The sequence below is a fragment of the Archocentrus centrarchus genome, chromosome 8 (assembly GCF_007364275.1).
Source record: "Archocentrus centrarchus isolate MPI-CPG fArcCen1 chromosome 8, fArcCen1, whole genome shotgun sequence".
Classification (NCBI taxonomy): domain Eukaryota; kingdom Metazoa; phylum Chordata; class Actinopteri; order Cichliformes; family Cichlidae; genus Archocentrus; species Archocentrus centrarchus.
The window spans coordinates 5,432,565-5,460,535 of record NC_044353.1 but is presented as its reverse complement, the minus strand read 5'-3'; the positions used below and the strand labels follow the sequence as shown (position 1 = coordinate 5,460,535).

At 40.7% G+C, this 27,971-nt stretch overlaps 2 protein-coding genes across 4 annotated transcripts; one reads left to right on the top strand and one right to left on the bottom strand.

Moving 5' to 3' along the window:
• Nucleotides 1-224: 224 nt before the first annotated feature.
• On the bottom strand, nt 225-15,795 carry LOC115785136 (splicing factor U2AF 65 kDa subunit-like). Of its 2 annotated transcripts, XM_030736618.1 has the most exons (11): nt 15,629-15,795; nt 12,123-12,297; nt 11,553-11,656; nt 10,319-10,470; nt 10,120-10,236; nt 9,418-9,556; nt 7,946-8,025; nt 2,178-2,300; nt 2,005-2,091; nt 1,678-1,920; nt 225-1,413 (listed from the first exon to the last, which is right to left on the bottom strand). In XM_030736618.1, the coding sequence occupies exons 1-11, from the start codon at nt 15,675-15,677 to the stop codon at nt 1,282-1,284; spliced, it is 1,401 nt and encodes a 466-aa protein (XP_030592478.1). In that variant the 5' UTR covers nt 15,678-15,795; the 3' UTR covers nt 225-1,281. The 2 variants fall into 2 exon arrangements, with proteins under 2 accessions (XP_030592478.1, XP_030592477.1); XM_030736617.1 differs by lacking the exon at nt 15,629-15,795 and having other exon boundaries at nt 12,123-12,474.
• Nucleotides 15,796-18,050: 2,255 nt separating this feature from the next.
• On the top strand, nt 18,051-27,348 carry dhrs7ca (dehydrogenase/reductase (SDR family) member 7Ca). Of its 2 annotated transcripts, XM_030736127.1 has the most exons (7): nt 18,051-18,164; nt 23,277-23,454; nt 23,528-23,640; nt 25,350-25,554; nt 25,621-25,713; nt 25,949-26,098; nt 26,196-27,348. In XM_030736127.1, exons 2-7 carry the CDS (start codon nt 23,292-23,294, stop codon nt 26,399-26,401), a joined length of 930 nt encoding a protein of 309 aa, XP_030591987.1. In that variant the 5' UTR covers nt 18,051-18,164; nt 23,277-23,291; the 3' UTR covers nt 26,402-27,348. The 2 variants fall into 2 exon arrangements, with proteins under 2 accessions (XP_030591987.1, XP_030591988.1); XM_030736128.1 differs by lacking the exon at nt 25,621-25,713.
• Nucleotides 27,349-27,971: the final 623 nt, after the last annotated feature.

The following is a 27,971-nucleotide window of genomic DNA, read 5'->3' as shown; positions in this document are numbered from 1 at the left end:
TGCTTCGCTTTGGCCTATTTGACACTATGGAACAAAATTGATTTATGCAATGTGGGTCTAGGCAAAGCATTAAAGTCGTGAAGTTATTTCATAAAGTTCATTTGTAGTTCTAAACCAGGGCTCGCCAACTCCAGGCCTTGAGGGCCCCTGTCCTGCAGGTTTTAGATGTGTCTCTGCTTCAACACACCTGAGTCAAATATAGAAGTCATTAGCAGGACTCTGGAGAACTTGACTGAATACTGAGGAGGTAATTCAGCCATTTGAATCAGGTGTGTTGGATCAGGGACACATCTAAAACCTGCAGGACAGGGGTCCTCAAGGCCTGGAGTTGTAGAGCCCTGTTCCAAACACATTACAACTACATGCAAATGACCTATTATGCAAATTAGATGATGACATCATACAGCAACTTCTAGCGACTTTTACGACAGCCAATAGCTCCTTTCCTTACTGAGGAGTTGGCAACAGTGCGCAGAGAAGAGCAAAGTTCTGACCTACAAAGATCTGAAGTGAATCTAAAGTTTAGTTGCTGCTCAGGTGGAGGGTTTACCCATCGGCCGACTGTCCCATTGTTTGATCAAAAATTTCCAGCTGGAACATTTCAAATTTTTTTTTTTAATTCCAGCAGCTTTTAACGTGTTTCGCCAATTGAATATTCAATATTTACAAACTCACCACTGAGGCTTTACTGACACAATGAAGCTTCTCACTTCTGACATGAAACGAGTCAACATTTGGTCTATGTAAGCAGTACACAGCACTGTATATGTTTAAGGAACATTAATATTGATGCATACAGTGGGAAATATTACTCTGGAAAAATAAATAAATAAATAAAAACATTTGCTTTCCTCACAGCCACTGAAGAAACATTATGATGGCTTTTCAAATCTAGACCTAAACCGGAAATCAACGTTTGTGCTCGGGAAGAAAATCCAAACATTTGCTGTTTTTTTTTCTCGTACAGTGCATACTTGATGGATAGCTACTCTGGCATTGTCAGGCAGTATTAGTGTAGGTAAGATACATGTCACATTCATTCTACGGCAAGTGTTATGTATACTAGAGTATCTTTAAAGTTCAGAATGAGTTCAGTCACGGTTTGGGAGTTAGGCTAAAGCTGGGAGTTATTCAGCACTGAAGACACACACACTGCAGTCCAGTAATAAAACTGTTCCAGCTCTAGTCTCTATAGGACACAGTCACAACGATCAGAGGAGGGAAGAAACGGACCGAAGCCCAGCCGACAAACAGAAAACGAGGAGGGGCTTGTCTGTGCTTTCAGAACTCGTGTCTGTGGTACATGTCCGGATCGTAGTATTTGGTGACCACCACTCTGTTGGCAAACTTGCGGCCGGTGAGGGCTTGCATGGCTTTCTGACAGTCCGCAGCAGAGACGTACTCAACAAAGATCTGAAAAGAAAAAAAGAGCCGGTGAGTCCTGAAGAAAAGAGAGGGAAGTCAGATCAACGCAGCGAGGAACAAATACATATTTGGATGTGTTAGGATGGCTCTGATTTCAGGGTACAGAGCCCGGAGGACTGCTTCCTGTTTACAGAGGTATCTACTGAAATGTTAGCTATGGATTCCACTTTCACAGGTGGCTCACCGGACATGTATGCAGTACATTACTACATTTTGTGGTTTGCATTGCAGAGATGTGTGTATAAGCGCCACCTTTCCACAGCCGGGGACCTCCACACCGTCGACAGGCCGGGGGATCTCGATGGAGCGCACGGTGCCGTACTTGCAGCATTCCTCGCGGATATCTTCGAGGATCTCCTCGTAGTCCTCGTCGTCCACCAGCTCCTCGGGCATCACCATGTTGAGAAGGCACAGCACCTCTGTGGGCATGCCAGAGTTCTGCAGCCTCTGAAGCCCAGGAACCTGTAGCATCACTGGGGTCTCTATGATGGAGGTCTGCAGCGCATACAGTAAGAGCTCATCAGTGTGTGTACAGTCTATTCACACATCGTGCGGGTTCATGCTGTGACTTGCACTCACAGGATTGGCGTTTTTAGCTCCCACGCTCGCCCTCTGGACGATCAGCTTTTTGTCACCCAGCTGCATCCCATTGAGCCCAGCTACTGCCTGATGAGGAGCAAACACACACCTGTAAACGGCAGCCCAGCACAGCACAGCTAAAGGCCCCACAAAAACACTTTAACCACTATTACCTGATCAGTGGCGCTGATGTCTACGTATTCACAAAAGGCGTAACCTTTCGACAGTGACGTGGCACTGTCCTTCACCAGGTTGAACGCTTTGAGTGGCCCGAACGACGTCAGGAGCTCCTTCACCTGCAAACAAGAGCCCGGGAGCGAGATCTGAGCTGGAGAAATCACTGCCAGCGTGAGTGTGTTTGTCTACTCAGTGAATTCTAAATGTCCATTTGAGACTCGAAAGCACGACACACAGAAGCAGAATGTGAGTCATTCAACACAACGTGCTGGGGTGCTGTGTACACACCGCAGGGCCGTTTTACACTGTAAGGATTTTCACTACTATGCTGGGTCTTGGGGGGGGGGGGGGGGGCACCAGCATATAAACTGTTCAGTCTCCTGAGAATGATCAATAACCCTGCAGTTGATTTTACTTTGATGATTCATTGATTAAATACCAACTTCATGTCATTTCCCCGTTTCTGCTAAAACAGTGTTTCCCACACATGGAATTTACTTTGGGCTGGCGGGTATATCTGCTGTCTCATCTAAGCAGTTTTTTCTGATCTGTGATTGATTTAATAGCAGACAATCCCCTCGCTCTTATTTTGAAAGCTTAGTCCCTGATGCCCAACTAACCTCGGCCCTTTCTCTTTTAAGTTTCCCTGCTGGCCGGCTGTGGTGGAGGCCTTTGATATCATCCAACTGCTTGACGGTATCTGATCACAGGTGTGTTAATTCCACGCTTCCCTCTCCCTGTTTTTAACTCCTTAAATGGCCTCTGAGCTACTGCACTTGTGCTCCCCCTCCCGGGCACTCAGATCAGCGGACCAACTGCTCCTGGATGAGCCAAGGATACAGCGGAGGCTCACGGGAAACAGGACTTTTGCTGTGGTGGTTCCCAAATTGTGGAATTTGCTGCTGTTACATATTCGACGGGACTCTTTTCTGGCCATTTTTAAATCCACTCTTAAGACCCACCTCTTCTGCTTGGCTTTAGACCCAGATTGAGATGTGGATTTAATATTTATATTTCATTTTTAGATTTTATTGATGCTTTTATTTTGTGTTGTAATTTTGATTCTATTTATTTTATTTTATTTTCTCTTATTCTAATATATTTTTATTCCTTTGGTTCAGTGGTTGCTGTTTTTATAGTGCTTTAGAAATAAAGTTGGCTAAAAGCCATACATACTGACAGGGTGGTGTTTTGGCACATGAAATATGGAGTCGCTCCCTTCTCATTGATATTAAATGTCTGGGTACTTTATGCAAATCAAGGAAAACCGGTGAGACATGATACCTCTGGAAACACATGAAAAAATCTCTCCAACCATTTTAGTCCAAAATGAATACAGATTCAGCAGCTGCATGGCTTATTTCTTATCTCCAATGATTTAATTTTGCTCAGTTGTTTCTGGAATCTGCAAGAAAGTCTGAAACAAGTTGCCATGTTGGTTTTGCTGGGAAATCTGGAGCCAGTGTTTGCGGAGTTACAGGACGCTGAAGGCGAGGCACAGCACTGGCCAATAACTGACACGTCTTTCTAATGGCTTAAATGTTTGGAAGTGTGAATAAACACCCTGGTGGGTTTGTACAAGTCTCTCATCCTGCGGTCCAATGGAGTGCAACTATTGCTGGCAGCACGGGTCCTTCTCCTGCTCTTACACTCTTACAGGAGCAGCAGGTGGAGAACTGGTTCATGTGATGCTACCTTGATCTCACCGAGTCTACAGAGCAGGATGAGGACTAAAGTCACCAGCTGCAGTTCAAGATGGTAGAGTCAGAGTCCGTTGTGCTACTGGATGACAGCCTCATTGGAAAAGCAGCTGATCGTAACATTACCTCATTTATCACAACCAAGCACCACTTAGTGGCACTTCAGTGGCTACAAATGAGTCAGTTCCCATGTTAAAATGTCCAACTTTACAGCAGTATTAAACATGTTTACAGCCTGCTACGGTTTTGGTCTCTATGGATAGTTTAACCCGTCATAACAACTGTACAGTTTGTTTTCATAACACATTTATTCAGATGTAGAGAGGCCAGGGACTGACAGATGTTAGCTACCTACTAGACTTTGCCTCCGCTTTACTAATCTGAGTCACTGAGCTGGATCTCTCCATTGTGTTTGTGCTGCTGGTATTATGTGAATAATAAGTCTTTCTGTGAAGTGCAGACAGTAAAGAAGATGGACGTAGCCAATTTGTCCCACCAAGGGACAGACTGAGAAATCAAGGATGGTTCATCCTCACTGGCTAAAATGAGGATGGAGGATGGCTCCTATTTTATAAATTGACAACAATTTACAAAGTGGACTTCATGTTCTGTTCAACATAACCTGAAATTAGCGCCTGAGGATATAAAATCATCAGTAAAGTGGTATACTGAGGTAAACAATTAACACTTTCCTATACAACCACAAGTCTTTTTGGAATCAGGAGTCGCCCCCTGGTGGCTGTTAAGAAGAATGCATGGTTAAAGGTACAGTGTGTAACTGCTGGATGCAGACTGCAGTCCACTGAATTCTGTTTTCTTACCCCTCTCAATTCAAGTGCATGAGCCTAGCTATGGTGGCCACTGAAGGACAAACATGTTTCAGTCAGCCAAGAGAGATCAGAAACATTAAATTCAGACAGTATCACATAATAGCTGCAGCCAGCAGGTGTGCTTCTGCCACTGTTTGTGTATCATAACATTTTGGTACATACTATATTTTAACATATTTTCTTTTAATAATAAATAAGGAATAAAAAATGGATATGTGTCAAATATTTTGAGGTATTTTATGTTTTTACCCCTGAGTCACCTCAAAAACTCTGGCTGCCATTCATCTGTAGTGAGTGTTGGCTGTCAGTCCTCTGTTTACCTCAGCTGTCAATATGCCAGGTGAGAAGCGCCCACATCTGTTTACTCTGAAGGAAGCTGTAAAACTTTGGGAAAGGAGTCCAAATGGAGTCGATGAATCAGAGAGGCTCACTTCTGACCGATGACAGAGATACTGAGGTGAGTTTTTGTGGATTTCCAGAACTTTTCTGTTGGTAAGCACCGCTGTTTTTGCACCTGTTAGCTGCTGTTAGCCTCTGCTAGGTGAAACTCTCTGAAGTGGACTAAACATTGTTGGATACTTCGTGAATAAACTCTCATACAATGTGAGAGAGAATGTGATCAGACTGTTTATCAGAGGGAAAGTGTGATGTTTAGGACACTCAAACCTAAAATTAGTTGGTATAATGTTAGCTTACAACAAGATGTTGTTGTTTAGCCAGCTCACTGTCAGCTGTCCAGAGACGTGAGTGTCTAATCTGCTGACAATAAGTAACTGCTACAGTATTTGGTGCACTATGTATGCAGCTGGTCTTTAGCCATATACATTAGGTGGAATGGCGTTTTCATATGAGCCAACACATTCAAGATGGCGGGGCAAACTTCCACAAACTGGTACCCACTCCTATGTATTTTTAATAAATAAGATAATAAGAGTTGATGAGAATGCATCAATTTGCTGGAAGACATAATTACACACTAATCAATGTATATTTATGGGTATAATATTCTTTTTTTCTGTTAAATAACCTCAAAAAATGACTGATTGTACCTTTTTATCACATTGGTGATAGAAGCTGCATCCATGTTTTATATCGCCTGCGTCTGATACTTTGCCCTGATTATTACTGCTCATATTGTTTTGCGTGTGCCTGCTCGTGAGCACCATCGGTACAAACTGAATTCAGATCTGTGGGAAACACTGTACAATACTCAGATATTTCCATTACAGGCTGGAATGAGTTCATTTGGGGACATTTTAGCTTAAACAAAGACAATCAATTGTCACAAGTGTTGAGACGTGGTTAAATATATAAACAAATAAACATATAGTAATAGTAATCTTATTTTCAGTAGATGGTGTTAAAAATAAACTAAAGTTATTTAAAGCTGTTTAAAAGCGGTCAAAAACATAATCTTCTTACCTTTAATTAATAAAGAAACAAAAAAACAAAACACCATCTCCATCAACACAACCCCCAAACCTCAATGATCAACCCCCCAGGTCGTAAACGCGCTCCAAAAGCATGATGGGAGCAAGAAAGTAGCCTGTAAGGGACCTGCGGACTCGGAGTGTATCCGTGTGAGGACCAGAATGTCTTACTTGCCTTGTGTTACATGTTGGCATGGCAGCAGTAGATGAGTACTACTGAACAAATTATGAGCGCAGACTTAACGATCTTACAGGCCCCTAGCTGGGGACAAAGTGGGGGAACAAAAATGAAAGAGCTGTGAGTATCAACGGCAGTGGCAGTGACTGCAAGTATTAAGAAAAAAATAAGTCAGAGAATCATAGACATCAGGCTGCATGTGCTCTGCAAACTAACTGAGACTTAATGAGACAGAATGGACAGTTAGAATTAAATTTCTGTGCGTAAAGGTGTACAACAAGCTGTCTTTTCAGTCTTTGTCAAAGGGAAAGTCCACCTTTCAACTGCTGAAGCATTTCTGGAGTTGTTTACTGACTTTTTAAGTTCCTGTCAGGCTAAAACCTGCCCAGGACGCCTATTATAATTAATAATCATTCATGAGGATGTGGTCAGCTTCATTTCACATTTTGTGACATGCACAATCAGTGCCCTAATTCACTGCATTGGGAGGTACGTGATATCCAAATTTTCAAGTTCATCAGTCATTAAGTTATTAAAAAAATGTTTATGGGACTGTTCTTTGTCTAAAACATACATTTTTTCCCATTTTTACAGCACCCGGTAGGAAGCAATGCCCTGCTACCACCAGAAGGTGGCAGCAATGCACATACAAGGTGTATGCCAATGATTGTTAAACAACAACAGAAGAAAAATTGTCTATTAACAACCAGATCCCAGCAAAGCGTGCATGGCTCAGTGTGGTTAGATGTTACTCTACACAAAGTTTCAAAGTGTTTTCCTTCTAGTATTATTGAGGGACGAGGATGGTTTGGATAACATGGGCTGACTATTTGCTCTGTCAAATAAAGGTTACATTGACTTAGAATTTGCACCACCTTTTGGTGCAAATTGGTATTGCAAGTACAGCCCAGCCCTAGTTCAACTTCAGTCGATATCTCTTCATCATAAAGAGAAGTTTTGGACATAGTCATACTGTTAGTTTTATTAAATTTTAGAAGGTTTTAAACTATTTTTAAAGGCAGGACCTGAGCAGAAGTACCTTTAATAAAAACATGATGGCTGTAAAGTGAAACAGGATCTAACAATCATCAAACAACAGAAAAATCCAGAAAGGCAAAGAATCTTTTTTAAAGCCTCTTAAGGTGGACTTCTTCTTTGATAATGACCCAAATGAAAAAATACTACAAAGAAATAACTTCACGTCACTTTATCAGTCTGCTGTGTAAATATACTGGACTTTGCTTACCTTTCTTAAATCAGTATGCTTAGCATGAGAAAAGTGTAAGGAGTTTACTTATAATAAATGTTTGTGTAATATCAGAGATTCATCAAAATAAAGGCTGTGAAATTATTACACACACGCACAAGTACTGTATGCAGTTTTTTTCTATTTTATTCTTTTACACCATGGGGTCCCTTCAGCTACTTTGACTTCTATTGGAAGCCTTGTTACTCGACGTTAATCACCACTAACACACATTTTCTATATTGCTCACGTCACAAAGAAATGTAAAGTGTAAAACATGTAATACATAAAACATGTTTCAGGGTGACAAAAACCTCAGCATGTGAGCGTAAAGTGAGGAAGGCTGAGTGCGGCTGTTCGGCCTGCGTTCGGATAAATACCTGGTCGTCATTAAGGTAGTTGGGCAGGCCTCCTATGAACAGTTTATGAGGGGAATCGGGAACAACGGTGGAGACGACGCCTACACAAACCACAGGAGGAGAAAACAACAATCAAATCACAAAACAAAAAAATATGAATTTATATAGCACAAGTCATGCATGAAATACAACAAAGTGCTTAAAGGGGGACTAGTCTGCTCATTGCAGCACCATATTTTTTTTTCTTGGACTCTAGTCTGGGAAGCGTTGCATGACTCACAGCTCAGAAATATCCTTATTTGTCCTTTACTGGGCCCACAGGTGTCTGAGACGAGCTGTTTTAGCTCCTCCCCCTTTCGTCTTACAGTTTTCCAATCAGAAGGATGTGTGCTAAGGCTGTTTGATTAGTCAGCAACTGTAATCTTGATTATTTATTAACCTAACAAAGATCTACTCACTGCACATCACATGTAATTCAAATGAAAATAAAGAAATGACTGTGGAGGGGAAGTAAGCCCTGATTAGGGGGTGTTTTTGACCCCAAAGCTCATCTCACGAGGCTCTATGGCAGAACATCCAGGCAGCACCACCCACACACATGCCTTGGAAGACCTGCACAGCTGTGAATGCCTGCAGCTGACTCCGGATCCTTCCACGGGTTCACCTACAGAAACCCGGTTAGCGTTTCTTCCTCTTATTTCTTCCTCCTTAAGTCATCTGTGCTGTAACTGAAGCAAACTAAGACAAACCAAAGCATCTGCTGTGTCTTTCTGTACTGCCTGAACTTACTTTAACCTTTACTTTTAAGATCTTCATTATAACACATGATCACATGGCCTCATGAATTCATAGGTGTTGCCATGTTGATTGTATACTGTACTTAATTGGTTTCAGCTCAGTATATGTTGTAAAGGTCGCAAGTAAAACCGAAAATCATATTTTTGTTGCGGCCAAGTGTGTGAGAAACTGTCTTCTTGTCATTGTTGTCAGGCTGCTCTCATCCTGGTGATGACTGCACTCCGTCTCAAATCTAAACTGAAATAAATCGGACTTAAACTGAATTTCTCGGATGAAGCTGTGATGTTTCGATTATAATAGCAAGTTGGCTCATCTCCCTGCACTTTTATCCCAGTCGCTTTGTAGTGACAATTAATGCAAAAAAGTAATTGTATAATTGCTAGAAGTCAAAATAATTACTGAAACTAAAATCTGATTAATTGCCTGGTCTCACAGCCAGAGCAGTATGTTTGAGATGACCACAGAGGAGATGTAAGCTCTCTGTGACATCATACAGATCTGCATGAAGCCTGAGCTCTTAGCTCACACACACTGACCTCATTATTAGAAACATTAAAAGAGCATATAAATGTCAGGAAATCGACTTGTAACAGGTCCTGTTAATATTAAATCAGATAATTGGAACAAAATTCAGTTCATTCAAACTGGCTGAGACTGAGGAGAAAGAAAGAAAGAAGAAAGCATCAGAGTCAAACCTGGGACGTGGAACGCCGGCTGCTCTGAGATCCCGGGTAAAGGCCGATAGTCGTGAGGTCGTCTGATCTTCAGCGACTGACCCTGGAAAATGATCCCATCGAAGGCCATGGCCTGCGTCGTCTCATCCACAGATCGAAACTACAAAAGAAAGTCGCACTGAGTCGCAATGCCAACAAAAAAGATAATAATTATAACAGCACGTAAATGGGTGTTAAGAAAGGAAGATTGCTTCAGCAGGCCATCTTGCACATGTTGCAGCAGGACTATGAGCCTGCAGCGTTAGCATGCTGGTGTTTCTCACATTAGCTGATGCTAAACACCAGCTGAGACCTGCCGTCCACTGAGGCGAGAAAACCAGCTTCTGTTCAGAGCTGCACGTTACATAATGTCACTGGAAGACGTCTGGATGATTTCAGTCATCTATAAATAAAAATGCTCTAAAAATAAATACATGAAAAAAAAAAATGTATTTTTATTTGGAATTACTTAACTATAGATGATACATAAAAGAAAATAATAAAATAAATATAAAATATAAAAAGAGTTGTAGGAATAATTCTAAAAATGATCTGCCAAAAATAAATAAATACATACATTTCAAAACTTTTAAATATTTTTTTCACCTTTAATGCAAAATATTTGGCTGAAGCAGCTCTTTACTAACTTAAAACACTCCAGACTCCAGTAATATAAACTCTCACCTCTAGGAAAGCGAAGTTCTTGTCCTGGTTAATCTGCACGGCGAGAACGGGGTTACTGGGGGCTTGTGAGAGTCCTGCGAGGCGCATCTGGGCGTTAAAGAACTCAGCCATGGACTCCTGAGGAGACAGAGATCAAACTGGAAACGCCGCAGCGCCAGCAGCCTCGTCTGGTACAAATCTACAGTGACGAAGAGTTTACCTCCGTCACTCCAAAGGGGATGTTGCCAACGTAGAGGCGTCTGGCTTGTCTGGTCATCTGACTGCCAACTATGGGCACTTGTGTCGGTGCTGCAGCCACTCCAGTGGTGGTGGACGTTGCCAGCAGAGCTATTGTTGGAATCTGGCCGGCCGCTGAGGAAACACGGAGGAGGGACAGTGTTTGCTGCCAAATAACTGCACACAGACGCCACGATTATGTGTTCCAGGGGAAACTATACTACAGTCAGACTGCAGAGCAACACAGATGTAGTTTTATGAACCACAGCGAGTGCTTAAAGGTTTTAGGGTGGTTCACTCACAGATCAGCTATCTTACTGCAAACAGGTTCTCAGCAGATAAACAGATTAAGTACACTTGCTGATTGGCTCTCTGGGGTAGGACTGCCACCATCTTTAGAGAATCCTCCAAGAGATTTCTATTCAGTGTTCATGGAGTGCCATGTCTGTCTCTCTTATAACGTCCCAGCATTAAATAACTAGAGTTGTACCCCTCAGGACACACTTCCAACATTGGATAGCAGGCATCTCTGTCATCCATCCCAGATCCAACCTTCACACCTACTTCACACTGTCACTAACCAGCTGTGCAGAAATGAAGAAGGAGCCAAGCATTGTCTGTACAGCATGAGAAAAAAACAAGACAGACAGACAGAGGACGCAGGGGACACTTTTCATTGTTTATGCTCATACAAAGAAGCTCTTTGCATGTTTTGACCTGTCTTCTCTGCAGCAGAGGCCGAGCTAAAAGAGCAACAACTGCACAAACACAAACTACAGTACTTTTTTTGATGCTGCACCCTGGTGACAGGGAGCAGCTAAATGTAGACAACCCTCTACAAAGTTCTGCGTAGGACCAATGCCCAGCTCTCACTCATGGCTCCAAGAAAACTGTTTAAGCTGATTGAAGGCGGGTCGCTTGGTTTCTCCAGTCCGCATGTGAACTGTCCTCCAATATATCATCATCAGAGGTCAATTTGATAGTTAAAAATGTTTATGAATACAGTTTAGTGCTGTAAATGCTACATAAATATCATTTAGCATAGAGTTAAGCTCAGTAGACCCTATGAAACATTAACACTGTTGACGCAACTGCTGTGAAACTCAGATCGCGGTTCAGTGTTAGTGAATAATAGTCATGCAGTTAGACAGCTGGGGAGCATGACGCCATAAAGCAGAAACTCAGTGCAGATCTGCAGAAGGGAGCATACTGGGTACCTTGCATAGCTTTATATTGCATTGGTGTGATATGCTCAAAGCCGGGAGGAGGCACGTCCCAGTATTTGCAGGTCCTTTTCTTCCTCGCTCGCCTTGGAGAATGGCTACATGCACAAAACAGACAAAATAACATCTGAGTGGAGTGTTTCAGTGGTCACATGACTCCAGAAATGACTCTGCATTCAGAAGATCGAGCTGTGAAACATCTTAGCTGGTTAATACTTGATTACAAAAACATGTAAATCAATACATTTCCAGGATCCCGTTTCTCAAATCTGATATTTATAGTTTGTCTCATCTGTTGCTGTACTTCATTTTTTATTCTGCTTTTATTTTGGTGTGTTGAATTTACTGACCCATTATATCTTTAAAACTACTTTATTCAGCCTTTCACCCACTGTTTTATGAATTTATTTAAATATTACTTATTTTTACTTAAACAGTATTTTACGTAGCTTTGAAGAACTCCTTTCACTTTCACTTTGTTTCCTCGGCTTGTTTAAGGCCTGAGGACCTACAACCAAAGCGTGCATGGACTCATCGTTCCTGGGAAGGCGTGCAGTTTTCCACCTGCGCTTCTTGTGGTCTCGGGAGGAGCTCCGGCGGTCCCGGCTCTTCCGGTCTCGGCTGCGGCTCCGCTTCTCTCGGCTGCGGCTCCCTCGGTCCTTGCTCCAGCTGCGATGCTTGTCGCCTCGGCCGGGAGATCCACTGCGGCTCCTCTTCTTGTGTCGCTCCCTCTCTCGCTCTGCGAGGTCAGAAAAAGCCCAGGGTGACAAATACGACAGAGCGGTGAAGCTGCTCAACTGTATGATCATGTTTTCAGATTGTACCTGCACTTCTTTACTCTAAAAGAGTAGCCTGGCACACCTGGTTTTGTTCAATGGAACATTTTTTTCCCCAGTGGGCCTCCAGACCAGCAGATCAGAGTTTTACTGGCTTCTAGTATAATTTAATTATGTTTCTTTCTGAGAGCTTAATCTCTAAGAATATCACATAATTTATCAAAGAACTTATACTGTAATTGCTACTATAAATCTATATCAGAGAAAGAAACAGTAGCTAAAGCAGCAGTGGAGCAAATTCTGTGCACCTTCATGCTGCAGGTAGGTCAGAGGAATCTGACAGATTTAAAGATCCAGCAGTTTATCTGCATACACGCAGTTTCCACTTCTTCTTAGTTCAGTTGGCTGTCGTCGTGAAAACCAGCACTGGATGATGAAACCATCTGAACAGGTGGATTAATGACAGTGTTTTAACCCTCTGAGGTCTAAACCCAGCCCTAACCCGACAACACAGGCAAAAAGGATTTCTTCTGGAAAAATTATAAACAAATTTTGGTGCATGTCAGTTTTTTTTTTTTTTTACCCCTGAAGACTTAAAAGAACTTCTTTTTTTTTTTAATGAGAAATAAAAATACATATTCAAATAGCACATGGTTAGGGTCATTAGGTCATTTTAATGTGAAAATACTGACTCTAAGAAGAAACTACCCATTAGTGAAAGTTCATGTTGATCGGTGGAAACACCATCACTTCACTCAACAGCCCCGAGGCTGGCCAATCAACTCACTCAATACAGCACGTTTTTAAGGCCCTGTGGCCATCGGGCCATTGGTCATGTTGAACCCTGGTGTGAGTATTTTTTTTTAACACTGCAGGCTTTTAACACTGCTGTGGAAGCCTTGAGTCAACTATGTAAGACAACTATGTAATGCCCAAAGTGACAATGAAAACAGCTCAGCTGGAGATGAGTGGGGTTAACCTCTTTCTGCAGAAAAAAAATAAATAATTAGCGACATTAGAACATTTAATAATACCTGTCATAAATAAAGGAAAGTTTTGTTTTGTCAGTAAAGGTCAGTAGGAGAAACAGCCCCCCACATTCTTCTAAAAGCCGGTGATTTTCACGTCAGTCGATACCCTTCTGCATTACCTGGATGGGCTGACGCTCTCTGGTGTTGCTGCTCATATTTCTCTGAGAAATCTAACAGTTTAACGTGGCCTTTCATCCTGGCTGAATGCTTCTTTTCAGACCTTTTAACAAATCGATAGGAGGTGCTCTTTGATTAAATGTCAGGCTTTGGACGTGGTCTGTTATTCTTTCTTTGTGACTGGAAACCCTCTGTGCTCTACATAACTTCACTTTAATATTAATATCACTCAAGATTAATATCACTCAAGTAATTGAATAAAATGGTAAATATTCTCCGCAGAAGCAGAAAAATGGTTAAAAAGATTCCAAATGGATAACGGGCATAACTGTGACTTCTGTGACAGCATTCAAGGATGTTCTGGATGAATGTTGTTGGATAAACATTTCAATACACTTATGCAACCTCACAACATTTCTTGTACTGGCGATGGGAGAGTCATAACATCAAAATGATGTCTCACACTCCCCAAACCACTCTTCCACAATCTGAGCCCAACGAATCCGGGCATTGTTGGAATATCCTGATCGACTGAAGGGAAAACCTGGTCTTTCAGTATATTCGGGTAGTCAGCTGACTGTTTTTTGGCCACATAACGCTGCTGAACTTGGATCTGGCCAACTGAAGAAATCCCAGACCTATACCTAATGAATGAATACAATATTCTAATGCCTTTTTTCTTCATAATTTTTTCATCATCTATTTTATTATAAAATTATTTTTCTAAAATTGTCTGCACTTATTTTTATATTTTAAAATCTATTTTGCATTCCTGAAAAGTACCACTTTGGATCTTCTGTATATGAGCTTGTGAAAGAAAAATTTGGTTAAAAAAATCAATGTTGAAATTATTTATTTGTACAAATTTGTATAATGATGTGTTATCCAGTTAATTTGTTACTTAATCACCTCCTTTTACAGTTTTATATGAATAACAAAATTTATATAAATATGTAGCTAATACTTATATAATTTCAAACCGAATTCCTGTTAATACTGAGGCCAGCCTGCTTTAGCTTCGCGGCCCACCAGAGGGCCGCCGCCCACACTTTGGGAATCACTGTTTTAGCAAATGCAATATTCAAACATTTAACATTTTTAATTAAAAATAATTTGAGATGCAAGTAGAAGTTCAGGCCCCGTGGTAGACCCAGGACACGCTGGAGAGATTATGTATCTCGGCTGGCCTGGGAACGCCTTGGGGTCCCTCCGGATGAGCTGGAGGAGGTGGCTGGGGAGAGGGAAGCTTGGGCTTCTCTGCTTAGGCTTCTGCCCCCGCGACCCGGCCCCGGATAAGCGGAAGAAAATGGATGGATGGATGGAAGTAGAAGTTCAGGTAAGAAGTAAACTAATAAATATAACTAATAAATATGTAATAATATATTTTTTACACGTTTATATTTCACAAAATCTCCGAAATGGGTACAGCGATAATAGAAAATACATAAAATAGGCTTTAAAACAGTAGATGAAAATAATAAATGCATAAACTAGTAAAGAAATTATATCCACGACTATATACACACATAGATATACGTAAAGTGATGATTGCGTATGTGTTTAATTAAGCCCCACTTTCTCATTATTACCGGTTACAAATAAAGCGTTTCCTTCCTTTATGTCAGTCCTGTTCTAACTTCTGTTCCTAATGACGCTGATCAATCAATCACTCAGAAATTACTTTTTTTTTTTTTTTTTTTTTGTTAATAATGAGCTGCGGTACTTAATAATGGATGCCGAATTCAAAAGTAGATTCAAGTGATCCAGAAAGTGCCATTTTACAACATTTCTACCTACATGTATCTTCACGGAGGAGGATAAAACTACAGAGATGCGCGGTTTTCACGGAGTTCGGCCTCCTGCTGCCTCAGGTAAAATTCACCGTGCGCTCTCACCGGCACTCAGGGCTGTGACATATTTAGCGGCGGCTGTGGAGGAGCTACAGAAGCAGACTGAAGCCTAATTAAAATATGACAGCACAGATATGGTGAAGGAGCTGAGTCATTGAGAGGGAAAGTGCGTACTGAAGTTGGTGTCGGGTCGCGTTATTCATTCATAAAACCAAGCGGCGAGCTAACGGTCCGCACCAGCGGTGCGCTGCTAGCTTGCAGACCGAATTGGGGCACAGACGGACGGCAGCACTCACCCTGGCGATTCTCGCTCAGTTGTTTCTCAAACTCCTCGAAATCCGACATGATGTCGCTGTGTAAAAAATATACCTCGGCTCCGACGCGTCTGGGGGAAAGATGAAGCAACCTGACCGCTCTGTCAGTGCAGCAAAAATCTCTGATAGCTCCGCGGAGTGAAGACACGGCATCCGGCGAGCCCTCCAAAATAAAACCAGGCGGAAGTTTCACCAATGTTTTTATTAAATAATGTATACACAAGGGAATACTAAAAATATATCTATCTATCTATCAAAGAATACTGTAAAAACTTTTTTTATTGTTTAATTAAATAATTAAAATTAAATACGATTAAAATAAAAATAGATTTACATTCTAAAAACAGAAAAACAACAAAAGCCCTTGCTTTTTATATTGTACATTTTTTGCCTTTATTAGTATTTTAAACGATTTACCTTCTGTTTTTATTTATTGTTTTGTAAATGCTAACCAGCTTAAGTATTTCACACAGTTATAATTTTTTAAGAGGTCGGATGTGATTCAGTAACATTTCTGCACATGCTCAAAACTTCCTGTGCATTTCATACATATATCCGTGTTTTGAATGACTTTTAGGAATTATGCGTCTCAGCTATCTACAAGAATGTGGATGGAAATGTTTAATTTGTTTGTTTGTCACGTCAAAACAGAAAGCCCAGTTTGCAGGAGGAAATTTTAAATGTGGGTTTCAGGAACCACTGCCATTCGTTCTGAGAATGCCCAGTGATAAGGCCTTGTTAGGCAGAAATTCACAAAGTCCCGAAAAGTACTTAATACTGACCTACCTTTGCAGTTTTCCATTTTTTTTTTTTTTTTAGGAAATGTTGACTTTCAGGCAATAAGCTCTGATGAATATATATTTGGTAACTCCCATCATGTACAAAGTTCCCATATTTCTGTAAAAACTCACAGATGGCAGAGGATAAGACATTGCACTGGTTCTGTTGCCGTGTAAATATAAACTGCTGTCTGAAAATAAAGAATGAACAAAAAAATATATCCAAAAAGTACAAACACAATCAGGAAGCGCAGTTTAATGACTTGAATCAGCTTGTGTGAAGCTGCCAGTGTTTGGGCCATCTGCCAGTCAAAGCAGCTATGGCCCTAACTCCAGATGAGTTAAAATTGCCATAGAAACCATTGTGCAGCAGGCTGTAAACATGTTTATTTCTGCTGTAAAGTTGGACATTTTAACACGGGAGTCTACTGACTCACTGCTGGTGTCGGCCTCAAGTAGACATTAGAGGAACTGACGTTTTTCTCCCTCCCATCACCCCAACCACTAGCATCAGATGGCTACCCCTCCCTGAGCCTGGCTCGGCCACAGGTCTCTTCCTGTTAAAATGGAAGTTCTTCCTCTCCACTGTCGCCAAGTGCTGCTCAGAGGGGGATCATCTGATTGTTGGGGTTTGTGCTCTAATATTGTAGGGTCTCTGTGTTACAGTAGGAAGGACGTCAGTGACTATTTATATTGGTGGAATATAGGCTGTATAATGACAAATAAAGGCATTCTATTCTATTCATTCTATATAAATACAATTGAAAATGAATGGAAAATACATGTGCATTGTGGTGCACCTGGTCATCTGCAGCATTTAAAATCCTGTCAGGTATTCCATATACAGTCCATGACAACATCAAACCATCGCCAGTATTTTGGTTCAAAACTTGACAGAGTGTCTTTAAAATAGCCCATCAGCTTATCAGATTTCATCTCTGTTAGAGCACATATGTCATACTCAAAGCTTGGGGGCCAAATTTAATCAGGTCTGACTTTGGTTTCAAAACTGCAAGGTTAGCTTGGGATTTGTGGGTTTTCAAAGCTTGGATCAAAGCTCTTTAAGCTGTCAGGTACAAACTTTAAAAAATATGTGAAAAACAACATTAAAGATTCATGACTTTGCTTTCACATAACAGAACTACTACTGCCAGTAGACACTGTGCTTGTGTTTAGCTGTTACTCATCAAATTTTTGTTGGTTTGTTGAGGCCTTGTGAGGCCTATGTAAGCCAAAATGTATGTATTAAAGCCATATTCAACAATATCACACTGGATATTTTTAGTTTTATTATTTATTAAAGGATGCAAATATAATCCACACATGGTTCTTGATCCCAACTTCATTATAACTTGTAGAAAAACTTAATTTGACTCCCTCATTTTAGGTAAAATGCAACCTGGGAAACAAGATCAGTGGACCATGGCACACTCAGAAATGCATCCAGCATATGAATTGTTTTATGCATTTCTGCATAATTATCTTTGCATCGTAGGGTAAGGGCACCCTCCTGCAGCCAGCAGAAGCCCCATCTCCTCCCCACCTGTCATTCTAAACACACCACATTGACAACAGACATGGAAAATAACTGACTCAGCTGTGCTACTATTAAAAGAGCTCAAATCCCTGTGCCTGGCTGGTCGGGGTGCGGTCATGTCAGAGGAGCTCTGCTGAGCCGAGTAGCTACAGCTCCTCAGGAGAGGAATTAAAACCAACTACCTGCAGAGCCCCAGGAAACGGTAAGCAGTGGCTGCTAATTCATTCCTTGCTGCTAATTCATTCCTGCTCTTTGCAATCTAGCAGTAAAGAGTGAATCTTAAGAGTAATTGAAAAACTCAGCTTCAAAGTAAAACTTTGAGTGCAGACACAGAGGGCAGAGGCATTAAGAAGTGCTCTGTGAGTTCCTGACTTTGTTTTGGAATAATTTGCAGAGTGCAGTGTGACACTGAGTCTTTGTGAGGGCCACAGCATCTATTTTTAGTGCAGTTTTATTTTTAGAAGCCTCTTCTTGGGCAAACAGCCGGTATGGTGGCATGGTGATCCTTAACTGAAAGGTTATCCTCAAATTCCTGGTTGGACACAACATGTGCGTGTCAGTCTTTACAAACAGATGAGAAATGTGTTGAAATAATGACACTATGAGGTGGTGAATGGACTCTTTTGGAGACAACCCTTTGAAAGACATGCAATTTTTTCTTTTTGAAGTTTTTTGTTTGTATGTGTTGGATTAATATCTTTGCTGATGTGATTTTTTGTTTTTTGTACATTTGTTATCATCTTAAGAGCTTGAAAAAGGTGACTGGAGTTCTTTAAGTTTCACCTTCCATCCAAGAGGCTTCTTCTGTTCTAAATCCAAATTGTGGAGAGTCCCAGGTATTTAAGTGCTAGCGGAGGTGTCCTCTGTAGGTGCTCATTGATCCACTATTGACCATGTGCATCATCACATGAGCCAAGGTGTAAAAATAATAATGCCTTGGACTTATAAAGCACTTTTCAAGGTACTCAAAGACACTTTACAATTCCATGCACTATTCATTCGCATCTCAATCATACTTGGTGGTGATAAGCTACTAGGGTACCCACAGCTGCCCTGGGGCAGTCTGAAAATGCACTATAGCTATATTGCCAATAGCTGCCAATTCACACCTACAGCCCCTCTGACCACCACCAACCACATTCACACAATGTGGGTTAAGTGTCTCGCCCAGAGACACAACGACAGCCCGCGCTCAGACGGGTACCCGAACCAGCGACCCTCTGGTTGCAAGGTGAGCGCCTGGAAACACTCAGGAGAATTTTCTCCAAGCTTGACATCCCAGTGTGCGTCAGACCCAGCCACACCCGGAGACAAAAACTGGTCCATCCCAAGGAGGTAGCCACCTGCACAGGACTCAGCTGCATTGCTGCACCTAGAGGATGGAGGGCACTCTTTCAAGGATGCCAATTTTCACATTTTGAACCTGATTTGAAAGAGGAATCAAAGAAGAATGCCCACTCTGACCGACCATCACTGAACAGAGGTGGTGGTGTATGACTATGACACCAGCTGCCAGCCACCTGTGATGCAGTCTTGAGAGCCCGTCCCAGGTGCCTCAACCCCCACTCACACCTTATTTTAGGTGACCTCTATGAGTCATGATGATGGAAATGATCAATAGGGGGTCAGTGGCCACCTCCAAAGGGGTCGCAACACTAGTGTTTAAATAGCTGGGACTCTCCATCATTTGGTTTTAGAACTAAAGAAGACTCCTGGATGGGAGGTCAAAGGTCTTCAGTAACTTAAAGAAGTCCAGTCGCCTTTTTTAAGCTCTTAAGACCGCCATGACCTGGATGACTGAGAACACAGATACATTTGTTATAGCTTATCTTTTTTTTTTACCTGCACCTAGAATGTTGTGTTTTGATAGCGTGTGCGTGTCATTCTGTCTTTAAATACAACAGCTCGAAAAGTTTTTGGCTCACATCCATCGAAGTCTTCCAGGTCAACTTAATGATTTATTGATCCAAAATTGACAAAGAGCCTTATAACTATGATTCTCACAAGTATGGTGTGTATTGTCAACATACAGAAAGTACCGTATAAAATTATAGATATCCCAACACACTTGACCTCTGACCTCTCCTTCAAGGTCAAATAAGGTCAAATTATCATAAAAAGTCTTTTATCTTTAAAACTCTGCTTAAAATTTTGCTGCCTTTATTTGAGTTGGCAGCATTTGGGAAATGATGCTAGAATATGGGAACTCTAAATATCACTTAATAGTTTGCATCCAAATATTGGGGCTACATCAGTAGTTTACCACCACAAGTATGACTGAGGTGTGACTGAATAGTGCTTGAATCCCAGTAGTTCTGCCAAGCAAGGCCTTAAAACAATTAAATGGATGGTTTAGTTCCTTCATATGGACAAAAAGACAGGCACACCTTAAAATGGACACACTATGTCGCTCCTCAGCAGAGGGGGGGCCTTGACCTTCCAGACATTCGAAAATATCAACTCAGTGCTCACCTGCGTGTTATCGCGGATTGAGTACGTAATAAATCTACCTCACTCTGGACTGATATAGAGAGCTCTATGTCAGATTATCCATTAACATCATTACTTTTTCTAAAGAAAGCAAAATCCCTTAAATCTGTTTGTCACAACCCAATTACTATAGCCACAGTTACGGGGTGGCATATAATCAGGAAATTAGAGGGCAGGTCACAAACAACCTCGGTTTTTACTCCAATTTGTAATAACCCAGACTTTTTGCCGGGAATAATGGATAATAATTACAAAATCTGGGCTGACAAAGGAAAACTTAAATTACAGGATTTGATGGAAAATTCTACTCTAATGTCATTTACTCGATTAACTGAAAAATACAATGTTTCAAATAAAGACTTTTTTCGGTACCTTCAGATCAGAGACTTTATAACGAAAAATACTACATTGCTGACATGTCAGGATATATCAGAAACAGAAAGACAACTTTTTATGACTAAATCAGCAACCTCTATTACTAAATTTTATGATGCTCTTAAGTATCATAAAGCAAACAAATAATTTTATTTGAAGGATCTGTAACTTGATTGTAATATAACGGAGGATGAGCGGATTGAAGTTTGGAGGAATGTAAAAACTTTAAGTATTTGCAACAGAGTCAAAGCGACTCAGTTTATGATTCTTCATAGAGCCCATATTTCTCCTTATCAAAGGCAAAAATTTAAACCTACCTTATCTCCACAGTGTTTAAAATGCAAAACTGAGATAGGCACTCTAACACATTGCTTCTGGTCATGTAATAAAGTTAAACAATTCTGGCAGATTATTGGTGGGGAACTCAATAAAATTTTTTCTACTAAATTGAACAACAATCCTTTGTTTTTATTACTAGGAATAACCGATCCAGTAGTTATTGTTGACTTTCGTGTGCAAGAAAATGTCTTCTCCTTAACTGGATAATGGAAAAAATTCCTTCAAAAACACAATGGCATAAGGTTATTTTGAATTACATATCTCTTGATTATTTGACATGTCGGCTACACAATAAAGATGATATTTTTTTTAAAATATGGGAACCCTTTTTGTTATATATGGGAATGAATATTTCTAAAATCTTTACAAAAGCCTTTGTATTGTAATTACTATCAGTGAATATGGTCTTGTATTAGTCATGCGACGTGCTTTGTGTTTTTTTTTCTTTTGCTTTGTTTTGTATATGTAGCAAATATTGGTCAATTAACTTTGACCACCGGGAACTGACTTTCAGATGTGGTAATGGGATGTTTGTATTTTTAATGCATCTGTAGACTAAAGTGCATTTATGTCTTTTTCAGTTTGTTGTTAATTTATATGTGCTTGGAGTCCCTTTTTTTTGTCTTTTCACAGTTTTTTATTTATACAGTTTTTTTTTTTTTTATCTCTTTGTAACCATTTTGTGTCTCTTTCTATTATTTTTTTCTTTTTGTCTGCAGTTTCAGTCTTTGTTGTCATTTGTATCTTGTTGAAGTTATTTTTTGTGCATTTGTATTTGTTTTTATATGGTTGCAGTCTTTTTGTGTGTCTGTGGTCTCTGTGTCAGCTGTCAAATCCACAGCCAGCCATACAATCCATTCTGGTAGGACGAATTCAATGCTACTTCATGCAAATCAGGGTGAACACAAGGCTGTAATTTAGATAAAATCCACATATTAAAGTTATATATCTCAGCACACATACGTAGCAACGCACATTTATATAAACAAATTTACACACAAGCGAACCTCTGAAAAGTGTGATAAAAACTTTTATCACAAGTGAATTCTGTGCAAATGTTGAGCAAACATGGGCAGAAATAATGTTTAGATGTCTGAAGTTCTATAGATTGGAGCACCGCCATGTGGTTCAAAGCAGTATTGCGTGAGAGTACAACCCAGCTGTATTTTACTGTAAGTTGATATCTCTGCAGAGCAATACACAGATACCTTCAACATAACAGTATAGCTGCTGTTTCTTTACCTCCTGTTGATAGTTTTTGTTCATTTTATGAGTTTATACTCCTTTTAAACACAGAGTTTGTCCAAAAGGTAACTCCACACAAAGCCATTTCTGTCCAATCAAATCTCAGAAGAGATTTATCCATCAGGAAGCCCTGAATGTGCATAAATATACCGCCTGTATATCCAGGAGAAAGGCATTAATGATTTGTCATTTGTCTTTGATTACTGGTGTAAGAACATGCTTTAAAAGCCTTCTCTGTTTTTGTTTCAGAGTCATAAGAACACCTAGTTAGACTTAAAAATGGTTGTAAAGGGTGAGGTGGATTCCCATGAAACGGAGCCGGAGAGCTTCGGGGTATGAAACGCTCCTTTTTCTTTATAACGTAGTGAATCTCTTCCATCCCATCGCATCTGCATCAGTAGAATCCAAATCACTTTTCTTTTAAAACAGATGTTTCAGCCTTGAAACATGCTTTTCACTAGAACATGTGCCTAACCATGATTCCAACAGCCGTGTCTTTAAGTAGGCATTTCAACACTGTTGCCTCTCCTGTCGGCCGGTAGAGCCTAACAGATCGGAAACAGTTACCTACCAGCAGCTGTGCAGCTCACGCAGGAGCCAAAGTGTAAAAGTGACAATCTAAAGTTCTATAAAGGTTCATTTGCTGCCTCGTTTCTTCATGTTTTTGCTAAGCAGCAGCACAAAAACCATCCCAGAAAAGCTAAATGACATTTTTACACTTTGATAATCATGCAGACTGTTTCCCTCCCTCTGTTAGAGAAGTGTGTCTGTGTTTCAGTGTTTTCATCTAAAATGTCACACTTTTGACATTTTGTGTGAACATTGAGAAAGAAACTTTTTTAAACTTCATTTCTGCATTTTTCAGGACACCCTCCAGGAGATGGACTCAGCATGGACCACCACCGTCCTCCTGGTGCCCTGCGTGGTCCTGCTAACAGCTGGATTTTTCTACCTCTATGGTGTAATTATGGGACTGTTGTCCAAAACATCAGTGCGCAACAAGGTGGTGGTTATAACTGATGCTTTATCCGGGCTTGGAAAAGGTAACACACACAAAAACACGCAATTAGTTATTTTTAGGTCAACGTTTTTACAGTGTCATTTAATTTTGTGAAGAGTGTGCAGGCGTGTTTCACAAAGGAGGCGCGAGGCTGATCCTCTGCGGGAAAAGCTGGGAGAAACTCAAAGAGCTCGCAGAGGATTTGGCGAATGCTTCTGATCCGACGGTGGTGAGTTTACAAGCACCGACACAGGAGAGGGAGCGGGCTGGAGGAGTGGTGGAGCAGTGCTCAGTGAAGTAAAACATGCCACCACAGATAATGGGCAGTGAAGCATTCCCTGTACTTCTGTTGTAAAACAGTAGAAAATGTCCATTACTCCTGTCACACAAGATCATCTTAATTAGATCCTAAATGATCTTAACTTAAACAAAGTGAAGTGATGGCTGTACATCAAGACTCTGCCCAGACTAGGAAACTGCACCAAGTATGGATTCAAAAGGACAAACTCAGGGTGCAAATATTCTTATTGTCTCACGACCCTCAAGCTGCTTTATCACAGTGGAGTGTGATAAAGTGAGGACCCAAATGCAGGGATAGAAAATGAAATGAAGACTATCAAAATAAATTGACAACTAAAATAAAAGATCCATCCATCCACTCATCCTGTTCAGGGTCGCGGGGTGGCTGGAGCTTATCCCAGCTGTCATAGGGTAAGAGGCAGGGTACACCCTGAACAGGTCGCCAGCCTGTCGCAGGGCCAACACAGAGAGACAAAACCTTTCACACCCTCAGCTTTTTAAAAAAAAAAAATAGGTGTGAAAAAAAATAAAAGATCGCCAAAATAAAACAGGAAGTAACAGAGTTGGGGACACGGGAGGCAGGATAACCAGGAACACCTGAAAACGGCAAATAAAATAAAATAAAATTTGCATGTTAAATTCAAAATGGTGGACTTTGGGTTGGGTTTAGGGCGTGGATCCAGGAGGCTTTTCTGTTCATGGCAGGATGTTATGTGAGTGTGGCATCTGGCCAAAGGAGTTCAAGACTAAATATATAAAAAGGGTTCTTTATTCAAAACAAACTGCTCTTTAAAACAGCTTAAAACCTTAAAGAAACAAATCCCTAACAGTGCACCAACAACTGTAGCAATTTAGTTTCCTGTTCCAACAACAAGACAACAAAACATCAGCTACAATACAATCTACACCATACAATAAGATGCACACAGCACTAACTTAGTGCGTCACTTTGGGGCCCACCCAAAAAAGCACAACTGAAATAGTCTGACAGATACAAGAAAGAAAAAAAGAAAAACATTTTCACACAAAATTACAAAGAAAGAAAAAATGAAATAACCAAATATAAAACACGGAGGATAACATGAAGCGTAAGGAAAATGCACGGCCCTCATCCCTTCAGGTCTACCAGGTCATGCAGCCTTCAACCGCACCAAGCAGCCTGTGGATAGTTCATAACCACTTAAGCATTGCGTTTTCTAATAGAGTTCACACAACCATATACACCATACACAGAATGCCCCTGACTTAAGCTACATATGAGCAGATTCCATGACATGGGCCTGTTTACCTCAAACTTACTGCTTGTTCCCCAAGCCTGGCGAGTGGCCTCCTGCTTGGTCTAATGAGGCAGCGCAAATTAACTTCCTGCTTCCTGAGGTGGTGTTTGTAGTTTTCCTCCCCCTTCAGCTACAGCCTTCACAAACCAAAGAAGAAAACATCATCGCCCACTAGTGGCAACAGAAAACATCTTCCCACACGTTTTCCACCCGGCTACACGAGGATACCAAATTTCATACATGTAGGTGAAACAGCCATTCGTTACACTAAACACTGATTACAAGTAAAAGCAGACATGTCAGCCAGCTGCACTTACCGTACAGCAACCTCATCCTCATCCACAATATTTCTCCTCTTCAGACGTTTCCTCCTAAGCTGGTGCTGCTGGATTTTGGAGATATGGACAGTATGCCTGAGGCAGAGATCCTGGACTGTTACGGCTGCCTGGATATTATTATCTTCAACAGCAGCATGAAGGTGAAAGCTCCTGCGCAGAGTCTGTCGCTGGAGGTGGACAAACTACTGATGGACAACAACTACTTTGGGCCTGTCACTCTGGCTAAAGGTAAATGATGACACTTAAATTTTAGGTTGTAACGCTGAGATGATGAGAGCTGAATTTCTTTTCCAGGTGTGCTGCCCTCCATGATCTCCAGGAGAAGCGGTCACCTGCTGCTAGTTAACAGCATCCAAGGGAGACTGACCGTGCCTTTTCGCACTAGCTGTGAGCCCATTAAGAAAAGAAATTTCCACAGTTCTTTCAGATCAACATAAATCCACAAAATGGTTTGAGTTTATACCGAGCTTATTTGCTGCATATGGAGGTAATGTGTTTAAAAGTTGCTTTAATTTCTTCTGTGATACACTCAGAAAACAACAGGTGAGGTAGGTTAGTGTTTTGTCTCTGAACAGATACAAAGTTGCCATCCACGTGATAGTGGGTTCACTCTGTGTTTCAGATGCAGCCTCTAAACATGCTGTCCAGGCCTTCTTCGACTGCCTGAGAGCTGAGGTGGAGGAGTACGGCATCTCCGTGAGCACCATCAGCCACACCTTCATCAGCTGCTCCGCGCCTGGAGCCGCAGCCGCCTCCAAGTCCCCGTGGTCGTGTGAGTAAACGCCAAGGAGACGAGTCAGGTGTTCAAGCGCATCTTTTATCGTTGAAAATATTGAGTGTTATTTCATCTCCCTGCCTGCTCGCTGCAGTGCTGTACACTAAGAAGCCCCTCGGCGTTTCTCCGGATCAAGCCGCCACGGAGATCGTGAAGACTTTAAACAACAAGAGGAAAGAGGTGGTGATTGCACCATCGCTCCCCAAGGTGGCCATTTACGCCCGATCCTTCTTCCCCAACATGTTCTTCGCTGTGATGGCTGCGGGGGTGAAGAACGCTGCCCCCCCTGAGAAGATTTAGGTGCTGTCTCAACGCTATGATGATGGGACACGAGGTTTTTAAGTCGCACAAATAAGTGGAAGTCGAAGATATTTGTTTGATAATCTGATGTTTCTGTGTATGGATTGCCAGCCAGAAAAAAGGGGCAACTTTACTACAAACAAGAATTTTAAAGCAATTCTTGACACAAAACATTAAACTAGAGCCACAAAGCATATTTAAGCCTTATGATATCTGTTTATTTATGCTATCTGTTGCATGTTTTTTAAACTTTCATTTTTTAAACATAATTTGACTAAAGAATTTCCCAATAAAGTAGATCTGTAAACTATCCCAGCTGTTACAGGGAGAGAGGCAGGGTGCAAACTCTTGTCTTTGTCTTATTTATTGTATTTCCATTCATGTTTGTTCATTTCAATAAATAACTGCACCTGTTTCTTATTTTCCCAGCGAAATCATACTGTAAAGATCACCACATGTATGTATGTTTATGTAGTTCCCATTTCCTCCAAGACGATTTGACCAATCTTGATTAAATTTTGCATCATCATTGCCTGGGGTACTGTGAGTGCCAACATCTATAAGGCATCTATAAATATCTTGTACAAATCCCACAGTCGTGTATGTATTTGTACATTTGACACTTTCTACAATGTAATGTCAGATTAGAATGATGTCACAAGATAATGTATCATAGCCTCATACTGTAATGATGGTCATGTATGTATGTTTATATGTTCTGTGTCTCTGTGGCACGGGGGGAGAGGCAGTCAAAGACTTTTGCACAGAACTGCTAGAATTGTTGACCCCGTATTGATTTGATTACAAACAAAAGAGAATAATTGTTCAAGTAATAATTGTTCAGCATGTTCAAGTGGAACTGAGCACCGTGAGTCTTAGCTGAGTTGGTGCAAATGAATCAAATTTGACTAAGCCTATTCTGATACTATGTAAAACATACAGCAGCTTAAACACTTATAAAATAGTAAAAAAAGAAAAAGCACATTTAAATTAAATTTCAATTAGTTTTATTTTCCAATTTGTTTTTGACATTTTTTTGAGTTTCATGGAAGAAACTCAGGAAACAATGAGAGAACATGCAAACTGCACACCAGAGAGAGGCTGAGGCAATAAATACCCCCAGCCGTCCTCCAGAAATAATTCAGTTTGATGCTATATATACAGTACCAGTCACTGGTACTCTGTATGTATGTGTGTATATATATATGTATATATAATATATATATATATATATATATATATTATATATATATATATATATATATATATATATATATATATATATATATATATATATATATATATATATATATATATATATATATATATATATATATATATATATATATATATATATATAATATATATAATATATATCAAAGGGTTTTGTTCTCCAGTCTCATTGGACATTCTTATCTGTGTGACGTCAGATATTTTCTACGCATGCGCCTCTCGGGTTCCATGCGGTATCGCGTCCAACTTGTGACCAATCGCTGTGTTGTGGTGAGTTGTTCAGAGAGCATGAGAGTGCTGCTGTAAGTGATCTGTGTGTGTGTGTGTGTGTGTGTGT

Excerpts from the sequence above, each read along its gene's own strand:
- LOC115785136 (XM_030736617.1), bottom strand. The coding sequence starts at position 12,367 with ATGATCATACAGTTGAGCAGCTTCACCGCTCTGTCGTATTTGTCACCC. Across the intron at positions 10,471-11,552 it reads GCAATATAAAGCTATGCAAG|CGGCCGGCCAGATTCCAACA; the intron begins GTACCCAGTATG and ends GTGTTTCCTCAG. Across the intron at positions 9,557-10,119 it reads AGAACTTCGCTTTCCTAGAG|TTTCGATCTGTGGATGAGAC; the intron begins GTGAGAGTTTAT and ends TTTCTTTTGTAG.
- dhrs7ca (XM_030736127.1), top strand. The coding sequence starts at position 23,292 with ATGGACTCAGCATGGACCACCACCGTCCTCCTGGTGCCCTGCGTGGTC. Across the intron at positions 23,641-25,349 it reads ATGCTTCTGATCCGACGGTG|ACGTTTCCTCCTAAGCTGGT; the intron begins GTGAGTTTACAA and ends TCTCCTCTTCAG. Across the intron at positions 25,555-25,620 it reads GCCTGTCACTCTGGCTAAAG|GTGTGCTGCCCTCCATGATC; the intron begins GTAAATGATGAC and ends TTTCTTTTCCAG.